Source organism: Lethenteron reissneri, chromosome 11 (assembly GCF_015708825.2).
Source record: "Lethenteron reissneri isolate LAM-NWPU_2019-01 chromosome 11, ASM1570882v1, whole genome shotgun sequence".
Taxonomy (NCBI): Eukaryota; Metazoa; Chordata; class Hyperoartia; order Petromyzontiformes; family Petromyzontidae; genus Lethenteron; species Lethenteron reissneri.
The window spans coordinates 11,959,465-11,986,767 of record NC_083789.1 but is presented as its reverse complement, the minus strand read 5'-3'; the positions used below and the strand labels follow the sequence as shown (position 1 = coordinate 11,986,767).

Genomic DNA, 27,303 nt, shown 5'->3' with positions numbered 1-27,303 from the left:
GTTCCTCTAGACTGCATCGGTCACTTGGAGGGTGTGCACCCTGGTTAATTGTGTCTCTGCACTGGATACAGATAAATAAATAGTAAGGAAATAACAACAACGATATTTATACATCGCATCGTCCTGGCCACCGTTTCGAGCGAGAGGCCATGTGGGGGGGGGGGGGGGGGCGGCTTCTCGCGTGGCGAGGGATCGTCGCGGCACGACGTACGGTCGACGTGGCAGTGCCGGATCGCCTCCACGTCCTCGGCGTGGACGAAGTGGTAGCAGCTGCGCCCCAGCAGCTCGCCAGGAGACATGTCCATGAACTCGCTGACCCTGCGGCAGCAAGGTCGGAGCACGCGCGCACACACACACACACAAAGATCACCCGTGTAGACCTTCACAGACTGTTGGGGTGGGTGGCCGGCACCATGCCCGACGCCTTTGCTTCCCCAGTGGCGATGTTCACACACCGCACCAGGTACTCAATTGAGGCGACCTCGGGGAGGAGGCCCAGCACCGGTTCAAATCATCGTCACTGGTGTTGGCCCTGAGCGGGAATCGAACCCGGGTTGCTGGGTTCATAGCACAGAGTGTTAACTACTACACAACACACGCACACACAACCACAACAACTGCCATTCGCTACTAAGTGGCGGTGACGTCACCACGGCGCTTGTGCCAGGCTATGTGTACACGCACACACATACGCGTGCATACACACATGCAGGCACACGCGCGCACACACACAAAACAAAGATCCCCCATATAGTCTTAACAGGCTGTTGGGGCAAGCGTTGTTAGTGAGTGTCTATGAAGGCCGGCACGGCACACGAGGGGGTAGGTGGCCAACACCACGCCCAGTCGCCTTTGTCTCCCTAGTGGCTATCTTTACACATCGCACCAGGTACTCATTTGAGCCCAGGACCAGCTCTGATAATCGACACTGGTGTTGGCCGTGAGCGAGTCGCCAGGTTCGGAGCGCACACACACACAAAGACACACACGCACACACACACAAAGACACACACGCACACACACACAAAGACACGCACACACACACAAAGACACACGCACACACACGCAAAGACACACACGCACACACACACAAAGACACACACGCACACACACACAAAGACACACACGCACACACGCACACAAAGACACACACGCACACACACACAAAGACACACACGCACACAAAGACACACATGCACACACACACAAAGACACACACGCACATACACACGCACGTGTGCTCACCTGTTCTCACAGTAGACGATCTTGAGGTCGAGGTCGAGGCGCGTGACGAACATGTGGCAGTCGACGCGCACCTCGCTCAGCGTGGGGGGCGGCAGGGCATGCGCCAGCGCCACGAGGCCCAGCAGCGGCGTGGGCGACGGTGGCAGCGCGTGCGACAGGGGCAGCCGCACCCGCAGCCGCCCCGTCACGTGGATCACCTGGGGGGGGGGGGAGGTCACGGCTGGGGTCACGGTGGGGGTCGGGGCGCTAAGTGGGGTCGCGTGCGGATGGTGAGCGTCGGGGTGGTGTCCCAAAACCCAGGGAAACTGAAGAGCAGCACAGAGTGAGTGTGACGAGACTAACATTAAAACTACCAATAACATATCTAAGAATCACAGTTCAGAGACAGACAACGTCCGGTACCATTAAAATAATTAAAATACAAAAAAAGTCTAACTTTAAGTCTCACCAATGGTCCTCATGCTATCCAGGACACTTGTTGCGGTGTTGTTATTCGAGTGCCCATAATTATTTAATTTTAAACACGGCGAGCACCAACTGAACGCCGCGAGGAAAATGTTTGCAATTTAAAATAACGACGTTTCCAGGTGAAATATGCGAGACAACTCAAGCCCCGACCTGCACCGGCTCGCACCCGTTCAGGATTGAGAGGTCAGCGAAGGGATTGGGGGGGGGGGGTTTGTGGACGGGGTGGGGGGGTGGGAGGTGGGGGTAGGGCACCTTGAAGCCCGAGGCCTTGACGTGCAGCCCGCGCTTGGTGAGCGTCGACTTCATGCGCAGGAAGAAGGAGCGCTCGAGGGGCTGCTCGGCGGTGATCATCGTTGGGGCCACGGGCTCCACTGCGGCACACGGCGACAACAACAACAACCTCATCATCATCATCATCATCGTCGCCGCCGTCGTCGTCGCCAACGTCGTCGTCGTGAGCCACGCTCTACCCACCGCTGAACGAAGGCCCCCCTCCCCAAGCCGTGGCCATCCCTCGCTTGTCCCGCGAGACAATAAACCAGCTACGCCGTGCGCGCGAGCAAATTTCATCATCGCTCCATCTTCGGTTTGTGCATCCCTCCTTTTGGCTGACGCTCCATCGTAGGTCTCGACCCACCGTCCCCTCGACGCCTTTAACCCACACGGACGACTCTTTAATAATTCGCGTCGCTCTTTTTTGAAAAGCGCGCAAAAGGAGCGCTTCAGACATGTTTTCGCAGGAGGCTCGCGAACGAAAAAACGTGAACACGCGGTAGTGTGCGCCCGCCAGAGACGACGCGGCGGGCTCCGTGATGAACGGGGCGTTTCACGAGCGCTGGCGGCGACGGCGGCCCTCCCCACAGACGGGCGCCCTCTGCGGCCCCCGACGCCATGAGTCCGCGATATCGAGTTTCGCGATGCGACGATTATCACGATGCTGGTTTTCCGTGACTCTGCGGCCGTGTTTCCCACTCCGTCGTTTCGTCGTTGCATCTCGCTACGTCCAGCGGGGTCGCGGGAGAGTTCAACTCTATTTGCTAAACTCCAGTTTGCTAAACTCCAGTTTGTTAAACTCACGCCTGCTGTGGGTCTTCTAGCTATTGCCAACGTATGCTCTGTAGTGTGGTTAACGCAATGCGGCTGTCAGCCTGGGCCGTAGGTTGTGATGGAGCAAGGGAGCCAGCACGTGTTTCATGATGGGTAATGGCTGCCTGTTTACAACTCCGATTTTTGCTTTCGTCGTTTCGCATCGCATTTCATCATGAAACGAGACGCAAGTTATAACACGGGGGACTTTAACACGGGGGACTTTAACAAGGGCGGTCACGATGATAGTCGACCATTGATGGGACAACAGAAACGACGGCGCAAGATTCTTAAATCCCCCACCACCGCACGTCCACCCAGCGTCGGTATGAACGGTTTCGCCACACGTAGCCAATCGGCAGCTCACGAGTGGCGGTGGGGTAAAGTGTGGGTACTCGCAACACCTTCAAAGGCGTCTGGCCAGCGTGGACGAGTAGGCCGAGAAAAAATACCCGCTCTCTAGAGGTGGCTCTCTGGCACTCCCCCCTTAGAGCAGAGGCCCTTCCGCCGGCAGGAGCGCGGGCAAACAGTTGCGCGGGCTGCGCCTTTACCACCGCCGTCGTCTCGTCGCCACGTCGCGGCAACCGTACACCACGTGGGGGGTTGGGGGGAGGTGGGGGGTGCGAGCCGCGGGTATCAAGGCACAAGCGCGCGCGCCGCAGCCATAACAAGGGAGCGCTGTTTAGTCTCCGGAGGGGGGCCGCTTGCGCGCGGAGCAGGGGAGACGAAAGCTCCTCCCCCGGTCCCCCCCCCCCCCACCACCACCCACCACCGTGCGCGTGCGGGTCGTGCGGCCGCGTGTTGTCCGACGTTTCGCCCCCACGTCACGTGCTCGGGAGCTTCTCCGACGACGTTGCTTCCGAATGCCGACGGTCATCGGCACCGCAGATTGAAGACGCGTCTTCGGAATCCAGTTCCTGAAGGAGGCCTCCCCCCCAACAGGTGGAGTGAAACGTGGGACATCGTGCCGAACAACACCGCACTGCAAATTCCGGGGATTGTGGATTTTATCGGCGCCACCGATTGATTGTCGGAAGAATTTGGAGATTTGCGGCATTTACGATCGACCCATTTGTTCAAGGAGTGAAGACGCAGGGAGGGATGAGAGTGAAGCCCTGGCAGAGGTGGACCCAGTCCGTCCGGGGTCCACGGTAGGTGGGGGGAGGGCGCCAGCCACGGTTGATTCAACGCACCGCGCTATGAAGCACCACTGACTCGCACCATCACCCAGAGAAAAATACACGCGACCACAGGGAGAGAGACAACGCAAACTCCAAATATGTAGAAGGCGTCAGCATCGTGATCGAGCCCACCACCTCCTCCATACCAGGCGAGGGCGTTAACATCTCCTCGCCACCGTGGTGCCCATCCCTGGCCACGGCCAACATCGGTGGCATGGGTGAAGAATGGCCAAACGAACCCTCCCCTTGACCAACACGGTGGAGGGAGGCCTTCATCCAGTGCTGGATTGACATTGGGGATGACTCCTCAAGTAAATAGCAGAGAAGTCGAATCGCCCAAGTGGATTCACGATTGTCTTCCACCCGGATGAAAAACACGCAAACCCTCGCAAGTGTTGCAGGGCCCAGGGCTAGCCACATAACCCCGTGACCTTTCGGCGATGTCTCGGGTGAACCCTGTGAACCCTTTTCGCAATCACGAGACAACCCCAACCCCCCCTCACCCCCCGCCACGCGCCCCCACACTCTCCAACGAGCGCCGGCGGACGACGGCGGCCGTCGCCATGGGCGGCGCGAGCCCAGCGGATGAAAAATTCCACATTCCTATGGCGGGAGCAAAAAAAGACACCGGTTACGACAGCTAGGCCCGCCCCTATGATTGAATGGCCCCGACGTTGCGCGCGTGCGTTTCTCACCGCCGCCTCCGCCGCGCTCTGGAATGTTTCCTCGAGCGAGCGAGCGGGCGGGCGGGCGAGTGAGCGGGCGAGCGAGCGGGCGGGATTGTTCGCGACGAGCAGCAGCGCCGCGGGGAATTTTCAGCAGGTACAGTGCACGCACGTGTACAGTGCACGCACTGTCCTGGACATGCACCGTCGGTACCCGGCGCTCGGTCCGCAGCGGAACGGCCGTCGGGTCGATGGCTCCGCTCCGGCTCGGGACAAGCGCGCGCGGCACGGTGTTACTCTGCTCCGAGCTAATCGGCGGGGGGAGGCGGCGGCAGGACGAGAGAGGGAATGCGAACGCCGTGGCTGACCCGGGGACGTCCTCCGTGCCACGGGAGGACATCGAATGAAGTCCCCACGGGGAATTCGGACGACTGGACGCCGCTGGGTGGGGGGGGGGGGAGAATCCCCGACGCGTCGTTCCCAAGCAGTGCATTGCGGGCAGAGCTGAACAGAATCAAGGGTGCGATCGCCCACGGCTTCGGGAAAGGACGCGGCTCGGAGAGGGAGAGAGAGGGAAACAGGATTGGTGGCGCAGCGGTTAGCGCCTCGCCCTATGAAGGCTGGTCACGGCTAACATCAGTGGCGAGTGAGACGTGCGTGGGCGCCCGTACACTTCAGCTCACACTGACCGTGGGGCTCTCGGTGATTATTCCCCGCGGGGATTCCGGTTAGAGGCTCTCCCGTGCGGAAGCCAAACTTTCATGGACGGACTTGACCAAACATCCCGATGCAGCAGCACCCTCCTGAACGGGAGTCTTGGGACTCGGCGGGGCTCCGATGGATAGATGAATGGCGTTGCTGTTGTTGTTGTTTCCGTGTGAACACTGCAGGAGTTGTGAAAAGGAAGCAATGGGCGACCGTTGCTGCATCAACGTTAACGCTAGCAGTGACCTCTCAAACTTGACCTCTAGCACCCCACCCACCGACCCAACCAGCCACCCACCCACCTACCCAACCAGCCACCCACCCACACACCCAACCAGCCACCTAACCAACCAATCACCCACCGAACCACCCACCCCTAACCAATTACCCAACCACGCAACCAACCGCCTGCTCACCCAACCACCCAACCACCCAACCACCCGCCCACCCAACCACCCACCCAACCACCCACTCAACCAACCACCGACCTACCCACCTAACCAATTACCCAACCAACCGCCCACCCACCCAACCACCCACCCAACGAACCACGCACCCAACCACCAAACCACCCACCAAACCACCCACCCACCCACCTAGAGAACCCGCCTCCGAACAGACGCCACTCTGGGGGCAGGGGGCAGGGAGCCGCCACCGCCCCCCAGGTGACCAGTCACGACTCCCCGGCGAGGCGGCGTACCGGTGTCGGGGGTCTCGGGCCCGGACGAGGTGGGGGAGGAGCCGTCGCCGGCGGCGTGGCCCCCCGTGGGGGGCTGGGCACCCCGACAGGGGGGCAGCCTCATGCCCAGGTGCTCGGCGAGCTCGGCGTGGTCGCCCGGGTGCACGTACTCGAACACGCTGCTACCCGTCATCTCCACCTGCACGCACGCACACACGCACGCACGCACATATCCCCCAGGTAGCCTCTCATAAGCTGTATGGGGCAAGTGCTGTTCGCGAGAATCTATGAAGGCCGGCACGGCACACGTGGGGGTGGGTGGCCAGCGTCGCGCCCGCCCACCTTTGTCTCTCCAGTGGCGGTGTTTCTACACACCGCAACAGGTACTCATTTGAGGCTGAGTCGACCTAGGGGAGGAGGCCCAGGACCGGTTCAGATAATCGTCACTGATGTTGGCCGCGAGCGGGAATCGAACTCGGGTCAACAGGTGCTTAGTGCAGCGCGCTAGCCGCTACACTACCGCTCCCCACACACACAAAAAAGACAAAAATCCCCCGTGTAGTCTTAACAGACTATTGGGGCAAGTGCTGTAAGCAAGCACCTATGATGGCCGGCACGGCACACGAGGGGGTGGGTGGCCAACACCACTCCCGGCCGCCTTTGTCTCCCTAGCGGCGATGTTTACACATCACACCAGGTACTCATTTGAGGCCGAGTCGACCTAGAGAAGGCCAAGGACCAGTTCAGATAATCGACATTGGTGTTGGCCGTGAGCGGGAATCGAACCCGGGTCGCCAGGTTCGTGGTGCAGCGCGCTAACCGCTACACTACCGCTCCCCACCACTCTCACACACACACACACGTACACACACACACGTACACACACACGTACAGACACTCATCAAGTAGCGTAAGTGGAATGAAAAGTCACTCGCATCCCCAGTGCACTCTCACCTCCCCCTCAACCCCACCCGCCTCCGGCCCCCCTCTCACCTCCCCCTCCGTGAACTCTCCCCCGCCAATCCCACCGCTGACTCTCATCTCGCAGCGTGCGTGACAAAGCGAGTGTGTGTACAGCACGGGCTGTGTGTGTGTGTGTGTGCGGCACGGGCTGTGTGTGTGTGTGCAGCACGGGCTGTGTGTGTGTGCAGCACGGGCTATGTGTGTGTGTGGGACACGGGCTGTGTGTGTGTGTGTGCGGCACGGGCTATGTGTGTGTGTGTGCGGCACGGGCTGTGTGTGTGTGTGCAGCACGGGCTGTGTGTGTGTGCAGCACGGGCTGTGTGTGTGTGTGGGACACGGGCTGTGTGTGTGTGTGTGTGCGGCACGGGCTATGTGTGTGTGTGTGGAACGGGCTGTGTGTGTGCAGCACGGGCTGTGTGTGTGTGTGCAGCACGGGCTATGTGTGTGTGTGGGACACGGGCTGTGTGTGTGTGTGGGACACGGGCTGCGTGTGTGTGCAGCACGGGCTGTGTGTGTGTGTGTGCGGCACGGGCTATGTGTGTGTGTGTGGAACGGGCTGTGTGTGTGTGTGTGCGGCACGGGCTGTGTGTGTGTGTGCAGCACGGGCTGTGTGTGTGTGCAGCACGGGCTATGTGTGTGTGTGGGACACGGGCTGTGTGTGTGTGTGTGCGGCACGGGCTATGTGTGTGTGTGTGGAACGGGCTGTGTGTGTGTGTGCAGCACGGGCTGTGTGTGTGTGTGCAGCACGGGCTATGTGTGTGTGTGGGACACGGGCTGTGTGTGTGTGTGGGACACGGGCTGCGTGTGTGTGCAGCACGGGCTATGTGTGTGTGTGGGACACGGGCTGTGTGTGTGTGTGGGACACGGGCTGCGTGTGTGTGCAGCACGGGCTGTGTGTGTGTGTGCCGCATGGGCTATGTGTGTGTGTGGGACCCGGGCTGTGTGTGTGTGTGTGTTGTCCGGCAAAACAACCTCCTACCTCCTCGCGGTGTCGTGGGCATTGCTGTGGGGGGAGGGCCAATGCCCATTGGCCTCTCCCCTCATGGCGTCTGTGACCACCACAGTGGCTAAACGGGGGCTCTGGACGGGTGTGAGGGGCTGGTAACCCCTCCACCTTCAATTCATTACCACTAAACCACGAATTAAACATAAACCTGTAACAAATAAGCTTGTTCTCTGTGGCATTCAGGAGGTCCGGTGGACCGGTTCTGGCTCCTGCCACCATGAGGGGTGGACAGTCCTCTACTCGGGGCAGGAGACTGCCAAACAACAGGGTGTGGCTCTTCTTCTGAACAAAAGAATGAAGGGGGCGTGGGAGCGTGGCGGTGAGGTGTGGGAAGCTGTAAGCCCCAGGATACTTTGGGCTCGCCTTCCCATCAACCAGAGGCGAGGAGTGGTGGTCGTGGTTACTTATGCCCCCACCGAAGACGAACATCCGTGGAGGGATGCAGGCAAAGCCGATGAGTCAGACTCTTTCTATGACCTCCTGTCACAGGTGCTGGCTAAAGTGGCCACTCGGGACAGAGTCATCTTGTTGGGTGACTTCAATGCCCGAGTTGGTCATGATGCTGACACCTGGTCTGGAGTGATTGGAAGGCATGGGCCAGATCAGCTCAATAATAACGGTAGGAGGCTGCTAGATTTTTGTGCAGCCCATGGGCTTGTAATTACCAGCACGCTCTTCCGGCATCGGCGCATCCACACAACATCATGGATACATGCCGGGTCCAAGCAAGAACATCTGCTGGACTACATAGTGACGGACCAGCGGATGCGAACCCATGTCCTTGACACCAGGACCTACCGTGGAGCTGATCTGTCCTCTGACCATCGACTAGTCATCTGTAAGATGCGCCTGCCTTTCTTCCACTCCGGTGGTGGGTGTACACCCAGGATCCCATTCCAACCAAAAGTGGCCTGGTCTCAGTTAGCTGATGAAAGTTGCAAGCGAGAATTTCATCATCGCTTGCAGCTGGGGTTGGCATCGTCCCCCACTCCACCTGATGTCGAGGGTAAATGGGCGAGGTTTAGGACTGTGACTCATGCAGCTGCAATGGCTGCTTTGGGTACGCGGTCCAGACCTCCCCAGAAACCCTGGCTGACAGAGGAGGTGTTCAGGTTAATTGAGAAAAAGCGACAGGCCCACTCTCATCGCCTACAGCATCCCACGTCAGAGAATGAGGAGGTTTACCGCAGCCTTCGCTCGGAAGTTCGGAGAGCCGTAAGGCGTTGTAAGGATGGGTGGTGGTCGCGGGTTGCTGAGGAGATGGAGTCTGCCTCAGTGGCCCGTGATCACAAATCACTATTTAACTCCATCAAAAAAGTAACCTGCAGCGCCACACCTATTACCATCATTAGAGGAAAAAACGGTGATCCAATCTCCGACCCACAGGAACAGGTTTGCAGATTTGCTGAGCATTTCTGTGAGGTCCTGGGGGAGGGAAATTCTCTCAGCCAGGAAAACATCATGGCACAAAGTGGGGATAACCCTGCTGAGGCTGCGGTGCCTCAAATATTGGAAGAGGTCACCCCCTGTGAGTGGCTGGCTGAGGTTCCAGCTGTTGAGGAAGTACTGAGGGCGATCCGGAGTCTGAGACCAGGGAAGGCACCGGGCAGAGATGATCTCCCAAGCGAAATGCTGAGGGAGGGTGGCGTTTGTGCACAGACTGCCCTATATGACATCATAACAACAGTCTGGACCACTGGACGGGTTCCGCAGGACTGGAAGGATGCCCTGGTGGTCCCCCTCTTTAAGAAGGGGGACCGCACAGACTGTAACAACTACAGGGGCATCTCACTCCTCAGTGTGCCGGGTAAGGTCCTGGCAAGGATTATTCAACATCGCCTTGCTAGGCACGCTGAGGAGAGGCTTGCGGAGCCCCAATGCGGTTTCAGGAAAGGGCGGTCCTGCACAGATGCCATATTTTCTGTCCGTCTGCTACAGCAGAGGTGTAGGGAATTCCAAAAAGACCTACATCTCTGCTTTATTGACCTGGTCAAGGCCTATGATACCATCAGTAGGCCTGGGCTCTGGGTTGTTCTTCGTGCTTTCGGAGTCCCTGACCCTCTGCTCACGATCATTAAGGACCTTCATGATGGTGAGCGGGCCCGGGTAAAACTACGTGGCCGGGAGTCGGAGCCTTTCCCTGTACACCTTGGGGTGCGACAGGGATGTCCTCTGGCTCCCACATTATTTAACATCTATTTTGACCGCGTAGTTCGTGAAGCCTTCAATAGCTGTACCGGGGGAATTTCCATTTGGTACAGATATAATGGGAGGCTGATCGACGCCCGGGTGCGATCAAGGGATGGCTCCCTATTGGTCAACCACGTTATGTATGCCGATGATTTGGTAATAGCTGCTCACTCAGAGGAGGAGTTGGAGACGCTGCTGCTGAGACTGGAGCGTGCCACTAAGAGGTGGGGCCTTACCATCAGCCCCACCAAAACTAAGCACCTGCCTGGGTATTTTGTACCATCGGACACTCCACCCCCACAACTCCCAATTGGTGATGGGAGTGGAGAGTTTCCCATACCTGGGCAGTGTGCTTATGACCGGCTCCAGTCTATCAGCAGAGGTCTCACTCCGAATCAGTCGAGCGGCAATATCTTTTCATCGGTTGCGTAACGCTGTGTGGAAGCTACCTGGTCTGTCGCTCCGCACGAAGCTTCAGGTCTTCTCGGCCACGGTCATTCCCTCCCTTCTCTACGCTTGCGAGACGTGGACCCCCCTGGTGGAGCATCTTCGCCGGTTGGAAACATTTAGGCTGGCCTGCCTACGATCCATCCTGGGTTTAACTAGGCTGGATTGTGTGAGGAGCTCACAAATCCTTGAAAGATCTGGGCAAAGTCCCATCAGTGAGCTCCTCCGGCAGGCAAGGCTGCGTTGGCTGGGTCATGTAGCCCGCATGCCCAGCCACCGCATGTCTAAACAGCTTTTGTTCGGCCGGATCGAGGGGGCTAAACGGGCGCGGCACGGGCTGGAGAAGAGATGGAGTGATGTGGTACAGGAGGACGTGGAGCTGAGTGGACTTGCCGATGACTGGTACCAGCGGTGTCAAGATCGGCCTCAGTGGAGGAGGCTCGTGAAGGACGCTACTGGGCAGTTGGAGGCAGTCGCCCTCCAACAACAACGGAGGGCGGAGGAGCGACGCTCACAACAACGAGCGGAGCGCCGGGTGGCTAAAGCACAGCAAGTTGGCACAGTAGGGGGCACAGGTGGTGCATCAGCCAGTCATCTCGGTCATCTCGGTCAGTCGACCCGTGGCACCTGCTGGGTCTGCCCCGTGACCTCCTGCCAGCGGGCTTTCGACACTTCACGTGGCCTCAAGGTGCACTTGGCCTGGCACAAGCATCGTGGTGACGTCACCGCCACTTAGTGGCGAATGGCGGTTGTTGTTGTTGTTGTGTGTGTGTGCAGCACGGGCTGTGTGTGTGTGTGCGGCACGGGTTATGTGTGTGTGTGTGTGTGCGGCACGGGCTGTGTGTGTGTGTGCTGCACGGGCTATGTATGTGTGTGCAACAGGAGCTTGGGAGTAGAGATGAACAGGAGCCACGGTTAGAGCAATGAGAGGTAGACTAGATGTGGTATGTACGTATGTATGTTGAACTTCTTTCGCGCCGTACAGAGCCAGATGCGCTAATCGGAGGTGTGGGGGAAGGACACACGAAAGACAAAAAGCACTCCTAAAGAAATTCGTTCTCACTTCAGATGAAAAAATACGGTGGGGAGCTTGCCGGGGCGCCGTGATATGCTCTGGGTCGCCGACGCCGATGAAGCCGGCCGTAGCGAGCCCCCGATCGCAGGCGAAAGGTGTGGACGAGACGGCCGGACACCCTCTTAGTGACGAGTGTGAGCTTCCTCGCCTGCTATGTAGAAGGTTGTGCTTTCGATCCCGACCCTGACGCCTGCTGTATATTTGGAGTTTGCGTGTCTCTCTCTCCCCGTGGTGGTCGCTGGATTTTTCTCCGGATCCTCCGGTTTTTCTCTCCACATTTAGAATGAACGTGCGCATAGAGTTTTGGCTGCTGTAAATGTCCACGTGATAAGCCACTTCGTTGCGCTATCATTTGTGGTGGCCAGGTCGCTTCTGAAAAAGAGCTACACAGCTCAGTGGGCCTTTCCTGGTAAAAGAGAAAAAAATAGTTTAAGAATAAAAATGTGTTTACTGCTTAGTCTAGTGGAAGGGCCAGCGGTGGCGCGAGCAAAGCGATTGCGGGGCTGCGCCTGTAGCCACAGGCGCACGAGCACCCCGGCGATGTCGCCGTGCCGGTCTTTGTTTTGAATGTCCGAACGCCACAGATCCACGCGTCCCGCGAGAGCCACGTCCCCTTCACGGACCCCGTCGGAACGCGCGCCGCGGTGGCGGCGGCAGTGGCGGTAGCGGCGGCGGTGGCGGCGGCGCTAAGCGGCCGGCGCTCGCGAAGTGGGTGGTACCGTAATGTGAGCGCATGCCACGGACCGCTCGCGCACGCCACAAAATCAATGGGAGTATCGCGGCGAGCGCCCTGACATTTCGTCGTAATGCCAACGCTCCTGGGCGCGCACAAGCCTTGACCTTCACCGAGTGACGAGTGCGAGCCGCTCGTCATCGCCACGAGGTGCGATCCCAGTGCCGAGGGGCCCGGGGAACAGTCCCAGTGTGGAGGGAGCGAGTGGGCAGAGCCCCGCGGGGTGAGAGGCTGGGCTGGGCCCCGCGGGCGGCCGGGCCGATGTCCCACAGTGAAGGCCAATCCTCTCCCTCCCTCCTGTCAGCCCCCCATCCCCCCCTCCTCCCCGCCCCACCCCCCCTCACCCCCACACCGCACGCCTTCCTTCATGGCAGCACCATGAGACGGATCACCTCATTTACAATCCCTTGAGAAGGATCATCTCGATGACGCCCCTCTCGCTCTCTCCCTGCCATGTCTCTCTCTCAAGTGGCCGTGTGTCTTTATCGATCTCTATCCACGTCTCTCTCCTTGCATCTCGAATCCCTAACCAGATGTTAATTCCCTCGCCTGATATGCAGGAGATTGCGGGTTCGATCCCGACCCTTGACCCCTGTATATTTGGAGTTTGCATGTTCTCCCCGTGGTCACGTGGATTTTCTCCGAGTCCTCCGGTTTTCCCTTCCACATTTAGAATCAACATTCATTTCGAGTATATTCTTGGTTCTTTCGGTAAAGTCGCGTAGGTAGAAAATCTACACGACAAAATAAAATTAAAAATAAATTGAAAATAATAAAAGCAAAAAACCCACGACGTTTCGATCGCAACACGAGCCGTCTTCATCAGGCGGGTTTTTTGCTTTAATTATTTTAAATTTATTAGTAATTTTGAATTTTATTAAAATTTTATTATTGTTATATTCTATCTACGTGACTTTACCGAAAGAACCAAGAATATGAATTCCTGCAGTCACGAAAGTTAAGTCAAAATTCATTTCGAGTATTTGGCTGCTATAAATGTCCACGTGACAAGCCACTCCAGTGAGCCATCGTTTGTGACAACCGGCGTCGCTTCCGAAAAACAGCTACGGAGCTCAATGGGCCTTACGCCGGCAAAAAAAAACGTAAATTCAGTCAGGTCCGTCTGGGTCGGTGACCCGGAATATTTGACCACAACCAGCACCCCACGTCCATGATGACTCTCGCTGCGGCTGTGGCAAAAACCCGGCTCCCAATCCGCTCTGGCTCCCAATCCGCTCCATCTCTGCGGTCACCGGGAGCTTCCGCCTCACACATCCTGGGCACTTCCCGGCGACGTTGAGCAGCACCTCCGGAGGTTACGTTTCGTAAGTGTTTTAGGGAAGAGGATCGACAGCGAGAGAGAACCACGGCGCTGTCGTTGCGGGGTTTAGCGCCGTGGCCGCGCGGGTTCCTGGGCTAGCTGCCTGCCGCCTCCATGACCAGAGAGAGACGGCCGTGTCACTAAGAGGAGGCCGGGCGGCCCAGAGGTTCACAGACGCTGAGCCGGCAACGCTCAAGAGCCTGGGTTCAAATCCAGATTTGAGCTTCTGCCTCCGATTGAACGGGGGTTTCTCAGGTGCGGCGAGAAGATAGCTTCAGACCCGATCACCGAAAAAAAACCCCATCCCATTAAAATCCCATATCGAACAGAAAGGATCCTTGCCGATGAACGTCGAGCAGTTCATCAGCGGTGGTTTGAAGCCGGTCCAGAGTTTGCTTGTGTTGGACCAACGCTGCGGAGATGATGCAAGCCTTTAGACGGCTACATGGCTGGTGCGACGTGTAGAAAAATACAAATGTTATTTATGCAGAGGGACAAACATGGGAAGGAGGTGTCATTGTCTACTTCGCTGTTTTATTAAACTCAATGAGTTTCTGCGCCTCTCTCAATGCAAGATGCCGACTAACTCTTTGTCTGCTACAAACTTCTTCACAAGTGCTGCTTGTTGCTGGCCGCTTGGCGAGACTCGGCGCGTTTGAAGTCCCCTCCGCTGATTCCGCGCCAGCGGGAGGCACCGCCACCCCCGCTGATTGCCGCTCACAACCGCTTAAAGTTCAGAGCGAAGGGGGCAGCGGAGGAGGCGAAGGGGGTGGAGGAGGTGGAGGGGCAGGAGGGGGTGGAGGGGGTGGAGGGGGTGGAGGGGGTGGAGGGGGTGGAGGGGGCGGAGAGGATGGAGGGAGCAGAGGGGGTGGAGGGGAGGGTTGGGGCATTTCGCGCTAAGGAACCGGAGTTCTCCCCATCACTGAGACAGCGCGTGGAACGAGAGTCGGGAATTATCACATCCGCAAAGATGTGCAAACACTTGCCACGCCGAGCCACGCCGAGCCACGCCGAGCTGACACGGCGATCTCACGGCCCCGGCACGCCGCCACCGCTGCCACCCGTGGAATTTCTCGCGTCATTCTCATGCAAACGAGGACGACCTCAGGGGCGCGGGGACTAACGGACGGTCCCAGTGAGGAGGGGGTGCGGGGGGGGGGGCGTGGGGATGGTTCCTGGGGGGGGGGGGGGGGGGGGGGGGATCTGGCCCGACGCTTTATACAGAGAAAAAACTCGTCACCGTCGTCGTCGTCATTATCGGTGGCAGTGCCCTCTAGACTCGAGTGGAGACAACGTCGTCCAGTCGATGGTGGTGGTCACGATGGAACGGTGGTGGCCGTGTCACTGGCTTACCCAGGAGAGTTTCACCAGGAGTCCAAACGAATTGTTTTTTAACACATTCCTGCGGAGGGAGCTGGTAGGAACGTTGGGTTGCTCGATCAGTGGCCAGGGTCAACGGCGGCGTGGTGTATTCCGCAAATATGGCCGACTGTGATGGTGGGCACAAGCCGGCGTGAGTAGGTTAAACGTTTAAGGGCACCACGGGGTGACCAGCCCCTCCCCACCCAGCCCCACCCCACTCTCCCCTCTCCACCCTCCCCACCCAGCCCCTCCCCACCCCACCCAGCCCCACCCCACCCTCCCCAGCCCCTCCCCTCCCCAACCTCCCCTCTCCACCCAGCCCCACCCCTCCCATTTTTGGATGCACGACGGACGGACAGAATAATCCCCTGTGGGCTGGTGTAACCAGGAGGTTCCTACCAGTATTACACCAGGTAAGGCCCGGCTGAGTTATATAAATCTATACTCTTTGGTTCTTTCGGTAAAGTCACGTAGGCATAAAATAAATTAAATCACGACGTTTCGATTGCAACACAAGCAATCATCATCAGGTGGGAAAACCACAGCAATAATTTTTGTTGCTGAAAAAAAAATTCTTGTGGCTTATCACGTGGAAATGTATAGCCACCAAAAACTCTAAACACACGTTCATAGATGTGGAGGGGGAAAACCGGAGGACCGGGAGAAAAATCAACGTTGCCACGGGGAGAGGGAGAGACACGCAAACTCCAAAGATACAACAGGCATCAGTAGTTGGGATCGAACCCACAACCTGCTGTATACCAGGCGAGGTAGTTGACATCTCGCCACCGTGGAACCATTCTCGTCACAGTGAGAGTCTCGCCGGGAGAGTCTCGCCGGGAGAGTCTCGCCAGAGTCACACATTGGGAAGTTTGGTAAAATATTAAATTGTATTCAAGGAGAGTTTAACTGCGTGTGGGAAGAATCACAGATTACGTGGAACAAACCGCCCACGCATCCAGAGGGGATAACGAGCAACGGGGATAACGAGCTACGGTCCTCTACACGGATGGGGGTGGGGGAGGGCGGTGAGGGGGGGAAGGAGGGATTTAGTGAAGGATGAAAGGAGTGAGGGAGAGAATGAGAGAGCGAGGTAGGGGGAAAGGAAGTGAGGGAAGGAAGGGGGAGGGAAAGGGGGAGGGAGGGTGGGAGGGAGGGAGGACGGGAGGGGGGAGGAAGGGGGGAGGGAGGGGGGGGAGGGGGGGAGGGGGGAGGAAGGGGGGGGAAGGGAGGGAGGGGGCGAGGGAGGGTGGAAGGAAGGGGGAGAGGGAGGGGGGGGAGGAGGAAGGAAGGGAAGATGGAGGGAGGGGGAGAGGGAGGTGGGGGTAGGGTCTGTCACCTGTGAGAGGCCCAGGTAGATGGACACCGTCTCAGAGATGTAGAGGAAGCGGCCGTCCTGCGTGAGCGCGAACACAAAGCCGTCCAGTGCCTGCGGACAAGCGAGACACAGACACAGTGAGACACGGCGAGACACAGACACGGCGAGATACAGACACAGTGAGACACAGACACAGCGAGACACAGTGAGACACAGACACGGCGAGACACAGACAAGTGAGACAGTGAGACACAGACACAGCGAGACACGTAAAGTGAGGCAAGACACGGGGTTAGAGATTCCCAGCCGCACCACACGGCGCAGCATCACGGTTGGACTCCCGCTCCGGGCCACAGGTTCAATGACGATGACATCACTACGACGCCGCTCGCAGAACACGCTCGGTCGCGTCTGTCAATCCACTGCTGGATGAATGCCTCCCCACGCCATGTGGCTCATGCGAGGCGTTTGACCAAACTTCGCCAGGCTGGTCAGTGCTGGTGCGTGAAAGGCGGGCGGGGAATGTGACGACCCTTGGGGCAAATTCACATATCGCCGGCGTTCGGGGCGTGACCGGGAATCGAGCTCGGGTTGCTATCGGGCTCGCGGCGCAGCGTGCCGACCGCGAGCTCAGCCTCCTCCCGCTCGGCGCCACGAAGTTCAAATCCCCATCCATGGATCTGCATCGCCGGCGCCTTGCCCGCGGGTTTTCACCGCCGCGGCGAAATCCCTGCGGCTCCCTGCTCTCTCTCCCGCAACGTCAACCGCCGATCGCCGCAATCGGGAACCGCACCGATCCCGTCCCCGGCACGCGAGCCGCGGTGTGACGGCTCCGGGGGGGGGGGGGGGGGGAGGGAAGAAGAGCCGCACGTGTGCGGCGGCGCTCGCGATCGAACAAACGCCGGGAACGGCGGCTCGATAACGAGAGGGGGGGGGGGGGCTAAGAACTCCCCCTGCCTCTCTCGCCCCGTTTTCAAATGTCCGGCGCCGCGGATTTATCGAGGGCCAAGCTCCGCTTGTAAGGGCAGCCACGAGCCTCCCGCGGGGAAATCGATAGTTTCATCAGCATCATCAGCATGCGCCACGGGGGACAGATTCCGAGAGTCGATAGGCCGCTGCCCCGGGCAGAGGCAGCAGACACGGACAGCAGACGCAAGCAGAAACAATCACCGCCACTACCGCCAACACGACCACCACCACCACAACACTACCACCACAAAGACAAAGATCCCCCTATAGCCTTGACAGACTGTTGGGGCAAGTGCTGTTAGTGAGCACCTATGAAGGCCGGGACGGTACACGAGGGGGTGGGTGGCCAGCACCACGCCCGGCCGCCTTTGTCTTCTCAGTGGCGATGTTTACACACCACACCAGGTACTCATTTGAGGCTGAGTCGACCCAGGGGAGAGCCCAGGACCGCTGCAGATGTTCGTCATCAATGTTGGTCATGAGCAGGAATCGAACTCGGGTCGCCGGGTTCGTAGCTGCAGCGCGCTAACCGTTGCGCCACCGCTCCTCACTACCACCAAAGCTACCACTACTGCCGCCACCACTACCACCACCATCACCGCCACCACTCCTATAAACGCTCCTACCACTAACACCACCACCACCACCTCCACCGCTACCTCCACCGCTAACAACAACGCCGCTACTACCAGCACATCATTAATGGCACCACCACTACCAACGCCACCACAGCCACTGCTGCAATAGCATCCTCAACCGGCTGCACGGCGCCTCACCAGACGGTGCCTTGCTACTCACCACGCGGCACACCTCACAGAGCACCTCACCAAACACACAGCGCACTCACTTCTCACCACACATCGCCTCACTATCATCGCACAAATGACACACCTCACTCCTCATCTCACTCCTCATCTCAATCCTGACGTCACCACACTCCTCACCACAAATATCACCTCACTCAACTCACTACTACTCTTCACCTCACTCCACACCACACAGCTCACCACACTCCTTGTGACGCCTTAAACAAACGCAAACTTTTTTTTTATCTTACCAAGCAAGGCCCACTTAGCGATACAAATGATAGCTCAACGAAGTGGCCTACGGTGTGGTACTGTACAGCGGCCAAATCCTCTCTACGCGTGATGCCGATTCTCAATGCGGAGGGTGAAAACCGGAGGACCCGGAGAAAAATCCACGCGACCACGGGGAGAGAGACACGCAAACTCCAGATATACAGCAGCAAGCGCCAGGGTCGGTCGGGATAGAGCCCACACGGCCTCCTGTATACCAGGCGAGGGAGTTGACATCTCGCCACCACGCTCCTCATGACCCCTCGCACCCATCCCATCTCCCGTCTGGTCACCCGGTGCAAATGCAACCCCCCCCCCCCCCCACCGACCCGGGCGTGCGCTCTGAGCGTGGGGGGCGAGCGCTGGTGGCCCTTTGGCCACCTTCACCCAGCACAGTCGCTCGCTCGCTCGGCCTCGATTGGGGATTACTCACGACGCGCTTTGCCCAAATTCTAGTGATGGCGCAGCCGTTAGCGCCACCACTCAGTTAGCGGCAGTCGTGCCCCCCCCTACACCCCCCCCCCCAAAACTTCACCAACCTGTGGTGATGCACCGACTCAAGCAGAGACGCACAGACTCACACAGAGACGCACAGACTCACACAGAGACCCAGACTCACACAGAGACGCACAGACTCACACAGAGAGCCAGACTCGCACAGAGATGCACAGACTCACACATATACCCACTGACTCACACAGAGACCCATAGACTCACACAGAGACCCAGACTCGCATAGAGACGCACAGACTCACACATACATACCACAGACTCACACAGAGACGCACAGACTCACACAGAGACCCACAGACTCACACAGAGACCCAGACTCACACAGAAACCCACAGACTCACACAGAGACGCACAGACTCACAGAGAGACGCACAGACTCACACAGAGACCCAGACTCACGCAGAGACGCACAGACTCACACAGAGACCCAGGCTCACACAGAGACGCACAGACTCACAGAGAGACCCAGGCTCACACAGAGACGCACAGATTCACACAGAGACGCACAGACTCACACAGAGACGCACAGACTCACAGAGAGACGCACAGACTCACACAGAGACCCAGGCTCACACAGAGACGCACAGACTCACATAGAGACGTGGACTCACATCGACCCACCGACTCAAACAGAGACCCACATACTCAAACAGAGATCCACACACTCGCATAGAGACCCACAGACTCACACAAAGACCCTTCTGCCCAAATAGTTTTCCCCCATCGCGTGTTCAGGTCTTCCCCCTTGGCCCCTGGACTCGTGGAGACCGCTCCAATGCCATCTCAGCACGCGGCCCTCCTCCATGCCGGGCACACGCGTCCCACCCAGCCAGCGAAACACAACTAAGCTGCCGCTCATGTGAACACTCAGTCGGCTTTTGCGACCAATATTATCCACAATAGAGGTTTATTTTGGGTTAGAGCGCGTAACTATAAGTGTGTCAGTTTCACACGTAGGCTTTCGCTACCAATATACATCTACGCCTCTATATAAGGAACGAAACGGGTGGACTTCTCCACAAATCTGTCTGTCGCCTGATGAAGCTAGTTGTAATTTCTGGCGAAACGTCGTACTCAGATTGTAAATGTTGTGGCTTGGCTCTCCAACACACCAGTGTAGTGCTGTACTAGTGACGAATTGGCCAGGTTCTGTTTACGTGACAAACCTTGTTACTAGTTGGCTGTGTCGGGTGGTGGCGGGTTTAACGACACATTTATATATTTACGCGACCTAATCCCCCCCCCCCCCCCTCTATTAAGCATAATCTGCTGCTGTTTGCGAGCTCGCTGGACCGGCTTTGCCCGTCTAAGCCCCCATTGAGGCATCACCACCGAGCCCCCCCCTCCCTCCCTTTCTCTCTCTCCCGTGCTGGCGCAGCGCCAGCGGGAGCCTCCCCCGTGTGCGAACGCCTCGACCGGCGCACGCGGCACGACACCACCCCCCTCCCCACCTCGCCCTCTCGGGAAGTCGCAATTCCGAGAAAAATCGTCCCGGAGGAAAATGTAGCCCGTAATCATACGCCGGCGTTTTATCCTCGCCGTATGCTAATGAGCGGATCGTCTCCGGCTCGACGGACTCCTCTCTCGAAGCGACCGCGGGCCGCTCTACTCGGGGCGTTCACGTGGCCCCGATGATTGAGGTCCGTAGCGCACGTAGAGAACGCGTGCGCGTGTCCCGCGCACGACGGACGGAGCGTCGCGCCGCGTCCTGCGGCCGTCTCTGGGCGCCGAGTTACCGTGCGCTAAGCGGGGCTCCCAGGCAGCGGAACCACGCGAGCCGTTTTGGGTTTTCTCTTTTTTACAACAAGAAAAAAACTCCCAAAGTGTTCGTCAAGAAGGACTCCTTGCGGCCTTTATGGAGGAAAAATACACAACAAGAGACGTTTCGGGCGACGGCCCTTCTTCATAGCACGTGGATAAAAAAAGAAAAGGAGCCATTTCCCAAAACGTTGCCTGTTATGTATTCATCGTTTGAAGTCCACGGCTTTATTGATGACGAATTGCGTCGAGTTGTTTTTGCTGAGCGTGCACCGCTGTCAACGCAGCAGCAGGATCACCAGCATCGTCTGTTGCGTCTGTTGTTGTTCTACGATCGTGGCCGCGGTTTTCCCCGCACGTGCGGCTCGCGTGGCCGCGCCCACCGAGAATTCCCGCGCGGTCTCCGATTTCCACTGGCGGTTGGAGCCAAGCGCCGTCTTGGGGGCCCTCCGTTTGGGGGGCCTCCACCAGGGGGGGCCCCCTCCACCCAACAGCCTCGGCCCACTCGGGGCCAGCGTTGCTCATTTAACCCCACGTGCTCCCCCCCCCCCCAACTCCGGCCGGCGTCTCCCTGAATCAGCAGGTGCGGGCGCCCCGTCCTGCCCGCCCATGCCGGCCTTGGCCACGGCACCGCCGCTAATCTGGCGTTCACTGTCGGAGATGTGAATCCACGGAGCTCTGCCGGGCAGGGCGCGGTGTTGACGGAGGAGGAGGAGGGGAAGAATGTGAACGGAGCAATTGTGACGGAGGCGCCTTCTGTAACTCGCCGTGCTGCGGTGGAATTCCCGAGCTGCCCATTATTTTACATCTCCTGTCCATCACTCACCGCCCCCCCCCCCCCCCCCCCCCACCTGCTCCGCCACCTTCTCCACAGGATTACCAAAGCTCCCGTCTTGCCGTTTGACTCCTAACCCTAATTCCCTTATTGTCTTGTCCGGAAAGCTTATCGTGGTTCTGCTACTGACACCACCGCCTCACGTGACGATGAGTCCACGCGGAACTCTCGCCCAGCAGCGCGACTTCGGCTTCAGTAAAGACAAGAACAAAAGCAACGAGCTGACAGCACGTGGAAGCGGACAATATCGAGCTACCTCTTAAATACTCTTTGGTTCTTTCGGTAAAGTCACGTAGGTATAAAACAAAATAAATTAAATCACGACGTTTCGCGCGCAACACAAGCGTCCGTCATCAGGTGGGACAACCACAGCAAGAAACAGTTTCTAAAGTGGGCCAAAGGGGGCTGCTGTACCTCTTAAATCCCGTCAAGTGACCTCTCGTTTACACACAGTAGCGGGCAGCACTTGAACACCCGCCCATCTGCTGCGATTAATGTTTGTCACATGACGGCCAACCAAACATCTCGAACCATTAGGATCGGGAAATCGGCCAAATTAAATGTGGAATCATTTAATTTTATGGGATGGGGGATTTGCTGCGTGACCATTGGCGACCGGGCCGAGTCCATCAGCTCGCCGCATTTGAGAGCCCACTTCAATCGCAGCTCGCTTGTATGCAAGTCTACGAGTCCGTGTGTCATTCTGCGGGGTCTCGATTTGTGTCCGCTGCGGTCCTCTGTCTGTGGGTCTCCAAGCGGGTCAATGGAGGCCGGGCCGAGACAATCAGCCACCTGCCCTTGAGTGTCCCGGTTTCACCACAGTGGGTGCTTATACCCCGGACTCGAACCCAGGTCTTCGGCAGGGCCGGCTCAGCGTCTCTGACGTCTGCGCCGGTCGGCCACCTCTTTAATTTGGTTTTTCAAAATTCCTACTTCTGATGCTCAGTGACCTGACGGGCAATTCCTTCTGAAGTTCCGTTTCACAAGGATGGGGGGGGGAGGGGTTGGGAGTCCTGCCATCATTTAACCGCATTGAGCATTGCATTTGTTATTTTTCCCAATTAAAATAAAAATGCGGCCGTGATGACGGGATAATTGTCGCACGCAGAATGCGCTTTCATTAGGGCGCCGCGTTTCCATTCCGCCGGCAAACGCGAACCGCGGCGCTAATTGATCCCACGCTAATGGGTCCACGTAGGACGGCGCCGGCTATCACTCGTCACGCGGTGCGATTGTTCCAGCCGGGAGGACGCCGGACAATTCTGTCGAAATATCGTCAGAAGTTCTCGCAGAAAAAACGTCGACGGGTCAGCAGCTGGCCTCCGGGCTGGCGTGGAAGAGTAGGCCAAATGCCCTCTCTGCCAGCAGTGGCGCGAGCAGCAGGAAGCAGCGGGGCTGCACCTTAAACTGGTCACGTTACGTCGAAGCCTGACCCGCCAACGTCACGGCGCTCAACCGCCGCTCAAAACTTCCACAACAACCGCCAAGCCCCACCGTCCCGCCCTCCCGCCATCCTCACGGCCGCGGTGAGATGAGCCCCCCGCCCCCTCCCCGTGCCGCCTGCCCCGGGGCGGCGCACGTGAAATTTGATTTGGGTGCGACTCCGTGACTCATTCCTGAGCCGAGCGGCGCCGCAGGCCCTCCCGGACCGCACGGACCACCGCACCACTGCACCACCACCGCACCACTGCACCACCACCGTCCCACTGCACCACCACCGCACCACTGCACCACCACCGCACCACCGCACTGCTGCACCACCGCACCAAAGTACCGGTGTACTGCTGCACTGCACTACCGCTGTACTGCTACACTGCACCCCAAGCCTGCACTGCAACATCGCACCACCGCCACACCACTGCAGCGCCACTCCACCACACCGCCGCACTGCTTGACTCCGCCTTGTGCACCGCTGTGCTCCACCATCCTCCACCTCGCTCTCTCTCTACCTACGTCAACAACTCTCCGCCACCACCGCCTCGCTCGCCCCTCTCGCGCTCCACCTCGCGGGGCCTCTGAGCTGAAGCGTGCGGCGCGCGGCGCAGCTAGCGGAGGCCCCCGCGCCGTAAATCTGCGCGAGCGCGCCGCCCTTCCCACCGCCCCTTCTCTCCGCGGAGCGGCGGCGGCGGCGAGAGGGAGAGGAATCCCGGCCGCCACCGAGCGCCTTATGTTTCCAATTTTCCTCGGGCGCAGGGCCGTAAATTTGCCCTCCTTCCTTTGTGGCGGCGGAGTGGGCTAATCACCCGTGAATGAAAAACGAGGAGCGGCGAGGTGGCCGATTAGAGGATGGAGGGGAGGGGAGGGGACGGCGCACACGTGGCCGGCAGCTGCCGCCACCACCGCCGCCACGATCGCACCTCTTCTCTCGCGAGCGCTCCTCATTTCCCCGCGATCGCACACACGTGGCTCCTCTTCTCTCGCGAGCAAGTGCGACACTCGCTCTTTCACGGAGTAGGGCGAGTGGAAGTTCAGAGGCAGCCTCCAGCAGGGGAGCCGCGCGGACGTAGCATCGCCTTCAGACCGAGACCCTCGGTCTGAAGATATCTTCCGTCATCTCACGACATCTCTCTTCCATCTGCGATATATTGTCCGTTCCGTCACAACTCACTCGCCCCTTTCCCTCCAGTTCGGCCTGCGACGGGGCAAGCTGGGACTCGGCACCGGGGTGCCAACTATGCCACTCGGTGCCGGCACTCGCCACCAGCCTCTGAAAAATCTTCCGACGCCTTTGAAGTTGCCGAGTTGACTCGCGCGAGACGAACGACCGGCGCCCCTGGCCCGGCACTTCGGTAATGCGCCCGCGCCGGCTCGGCGGGCGTCCGTCCGTCTCCCGTCTCGTCACGGCAACGCCCCGGAGCTCCGGCTCCAAACTGGGCTGAGCGTCAGCAGTCGTGGACGGCCTGGCCACGGACCAGCGTCAAAAACCCGCAACTGTAACCTGAGCACGCCGAGCATGCGGCTAACCCAACCGCGATGGCGCATGGTTAATTTTCGACGCGGCGGTGATAATCGGCGGTTCCTCTTCCGAATACAGAGATCGCGGTTTTGCTCGCCGCCGTGTTTCTGAGCACAGCAGCAGTGAGCGCTCTACACTGAGCGCGCTACGGTGAGCGCGCTACGGTGAGGGGTCTACGATGAGCGCTATGGTGAGAGCGTTATGGTTAGCGCGCTACGGTGAGGGCTCTACGGTGAGCGATATGGTGAGGGTGCTACGAACACAGCAGTCTGGTGAGCGCGCCAAGCTATGGGGAGCGCGCCACATTAGGAACGCGGCAGTCCAAGTTCGGTTCCCGGCCACGGATGAACACCGGCGGTCACTGCATCCCAGGCCAATCTGACTCACACTTTGCCAGCACGGGCACCCGACACGGCGCGGGGAGGCATTTCATCCAGCAGTGGAACAGTGACAACGAGCTCCCGCAAAACTCGATCGTGCGCAGGTGCACGCGATCGTTTACGAGGGATGTGGCCACGGCGGCCATCGTCATTATCGTCACCGTCGTTGTTGAGAACGATCCTAAACGGGCGCGCCAATCTCTCCGAGCGGCGCGATCTAATTACGCGCGTGTGGCTCTCCCATACGCTTAGAGACTCCGGTAATTCATCCCAGCCGCACGACCCCGCGCAGCTCGCGGGTGCTTCAAGAGCCGCGCTGTGTGGCTGGCACATGTTCCCTCGGAGCGCGAGGGAGCGAAAGGAGCGAGGGAGCGAGGGATTGGGGGAGCGAGAGAGCGAAGGAGGGATGGAGTGAGGGAGTGAAGCAGACAGGGAGCAAAGGAGGGAGCGGGGGAGGGAGGCAGCAAAGGAGCGGGGCAGTGGGGGAGCGACGGAGCGAGGGAGAGAGGGAGAGAGGGAGAGAGGGAGAGAGGGAGGGAGCGGGGGAGAGAGACAGCAAAGAAGGAGCGAGGGAGCGAGTCTGACAGCAGCGTCAATCGGAAAAGCAGAGAGCGGCAACGCCGGGCACGTGACCATCACGGCGAGCGCGCCGCATTCCTCCCCGGGACCCACCCCCAACCCACTCCCCTGAACCAGTGCCGGAGGCGGCGGTGGCTACAGGTGTCCCTGGCATCGCGCCACGCACCCACCCCCCCCCCCACAAACTCCACCGTCCGTCACCGCTCCGCGCCTCCGAGCGGGAACCCGAGCAGCGGCAGCCGCGGGGCGCCGATCAAAGTCAACGTCGGCGACGACGACCCCCCCGCAGAACGGCGGCAAATTTTCCACATTCCTATGGCAAGGGCCGTTTTTGTGTCAAACGTCGTCGGCCCAACGCGGAGAGGTGTTGCGAGTGTGGCCGGGCCGTTCGGGGGCGGGGGTCTGCCGCTCAGACTTCTCCGCCCCGAGCGTTGCGTCTCTCCTCCTCCTCCGAACAAAAAAATAAAAATGTGCAGCCTTTTTTGTTCACGCCGACATTTGTGGGGGCCGCGCTGAGCGTCTCGACGGAGCGTCAGAAAACGTCATGGGACCACCCTTGCCAGGATCAAAATATAAGAATGGGTTGTACCCTTTGTGGCAAAAAAACAGGTGTTAAGATGTAAAAACAGCAAACAGAAACCCTTTGCAAGGAATCATGCCTGCATTATACTTTGTGGTGAACATGCAAAAAAAAAAGTAAACATGCTCTGATAGTATATGATGCATTGTCTTGGAAACTGATTGGTTCACACCAGACCAATCAGTTCCATGTTCATCACAAGTACGTGTCGTTAATACAGACATGATTCCTTGCAAAAAGGTTACACTTTGGTGTTTTAACATCTTAACACAACCGTTTTATTGCCAGAAAGGGTAAAACGCTGCCTTGCGAGTTGTTGTTGTTGTCGTTGTTATTGCCCGAGATGGAGGCATCGGCATGATTCCACCAACATCCGTTCAGACGCAAGTCTGGGTCACGGGCCCTAACCCTGGCATTCACCCTGGCGCTGACCCTGGTATTGACCTCCGTGTTCATTCTCGTATTGACCCTTGCTAGCGCTGACGTGCGTTGACACTTGTGCGTACCCTGGTGCTGACCTCGATATTGACCCTGGCGCAAGCACCCCGCCCCCCCCCCCACGTCTCACCTGCAGGACGTGGCTCCCCAGGTGCTGCTCAAACACCTCCTGCGCCAGCGCGCTGGGGCTCCTGCGCCGCTGAACGCCGATCGCTGCACGCGCACGCAAACACACGGACACACATGGACACACGCAAACACACGGACACACGCAAACACACGAACACACACGGACACACGCAAACACACGAACACACACGGACACACGCAAACACACGGACACACGGACACACACGGACACATGCAAACACACGGACACACACGGACACACATTGACACATATTGACACAGGTCCCACGTGGTGGCCTTAACAGACTGGCCGGGGCGAGGTGCTGTTAGCGAGCGGCGCTTATGAAAGGCCGGCAACGGCCCACAAGGAGGTGGGTGGTCGACACCGTGACCGGCCGCCTTTGTCTCCCCAGCGCCGATATTTATACACCGCACCAGGCGCTTATTTAAAGCCGCGTGGAGGTCTAAGCGCGTGCGTGTGTGTAGCACAGGCACGCGCACGTGCAGGCGCGCGCACGCACGCAACACGCAGGCGCATGTACGCGCACGCTCACCACCACCGTCATCATGAGCACAGTCCTGCCGACGGGACATTGCATGAAACGACGGCCGATTAATGAGGCAGTGTGAACGACGACGACGACGT

The 27,303-nt window shown here is 58.7% G+C and overlaps 1 protein-coding gene across 5 annotated transcripts in view; it reads right to left on the bottom strand.

Moving 5' to 3' along the window:
- Window positions 1-27,303, bottom strand: part of LOC133341460 (neuronal PAS domain-containing protein 3-like) — a 67,408-nt gene that overhangs the window by 8,924 nt on the left and 31,181 nt on the right. For all 5 annotated transcript variants that reach the window (XM_061550114.1, XM_061550111.1, XM_061550112.1 and 2 more), the window contains 6 exons: window positions 26,659-26,741; window positions 16,466-16,555; window positions 6,051-6,228; window positions 1,966-2,084; window positions 1,246-1,442; window positions 212-318 (listed from right to left, as the gene is read on the bottom strand). In XM_061550114.1, the coding sequence (XP_061406098.1) occupies window positions 212-318; window positions 1,246-1,442; window positions 1,966-2,084; window positions 6,051-6,228; window positions 16,466-16,555; window positions 26,659-26,741 (774 nt within the window). The remainder of the gene's footprint in view (window positions 1-211; window positions 319-1,245; window positions 1,443-1,965; window positions 2,085-6,050; window positions 6,229-16,465; window positions 16,556-26,658; window positions 26,742-27,303) is intronic.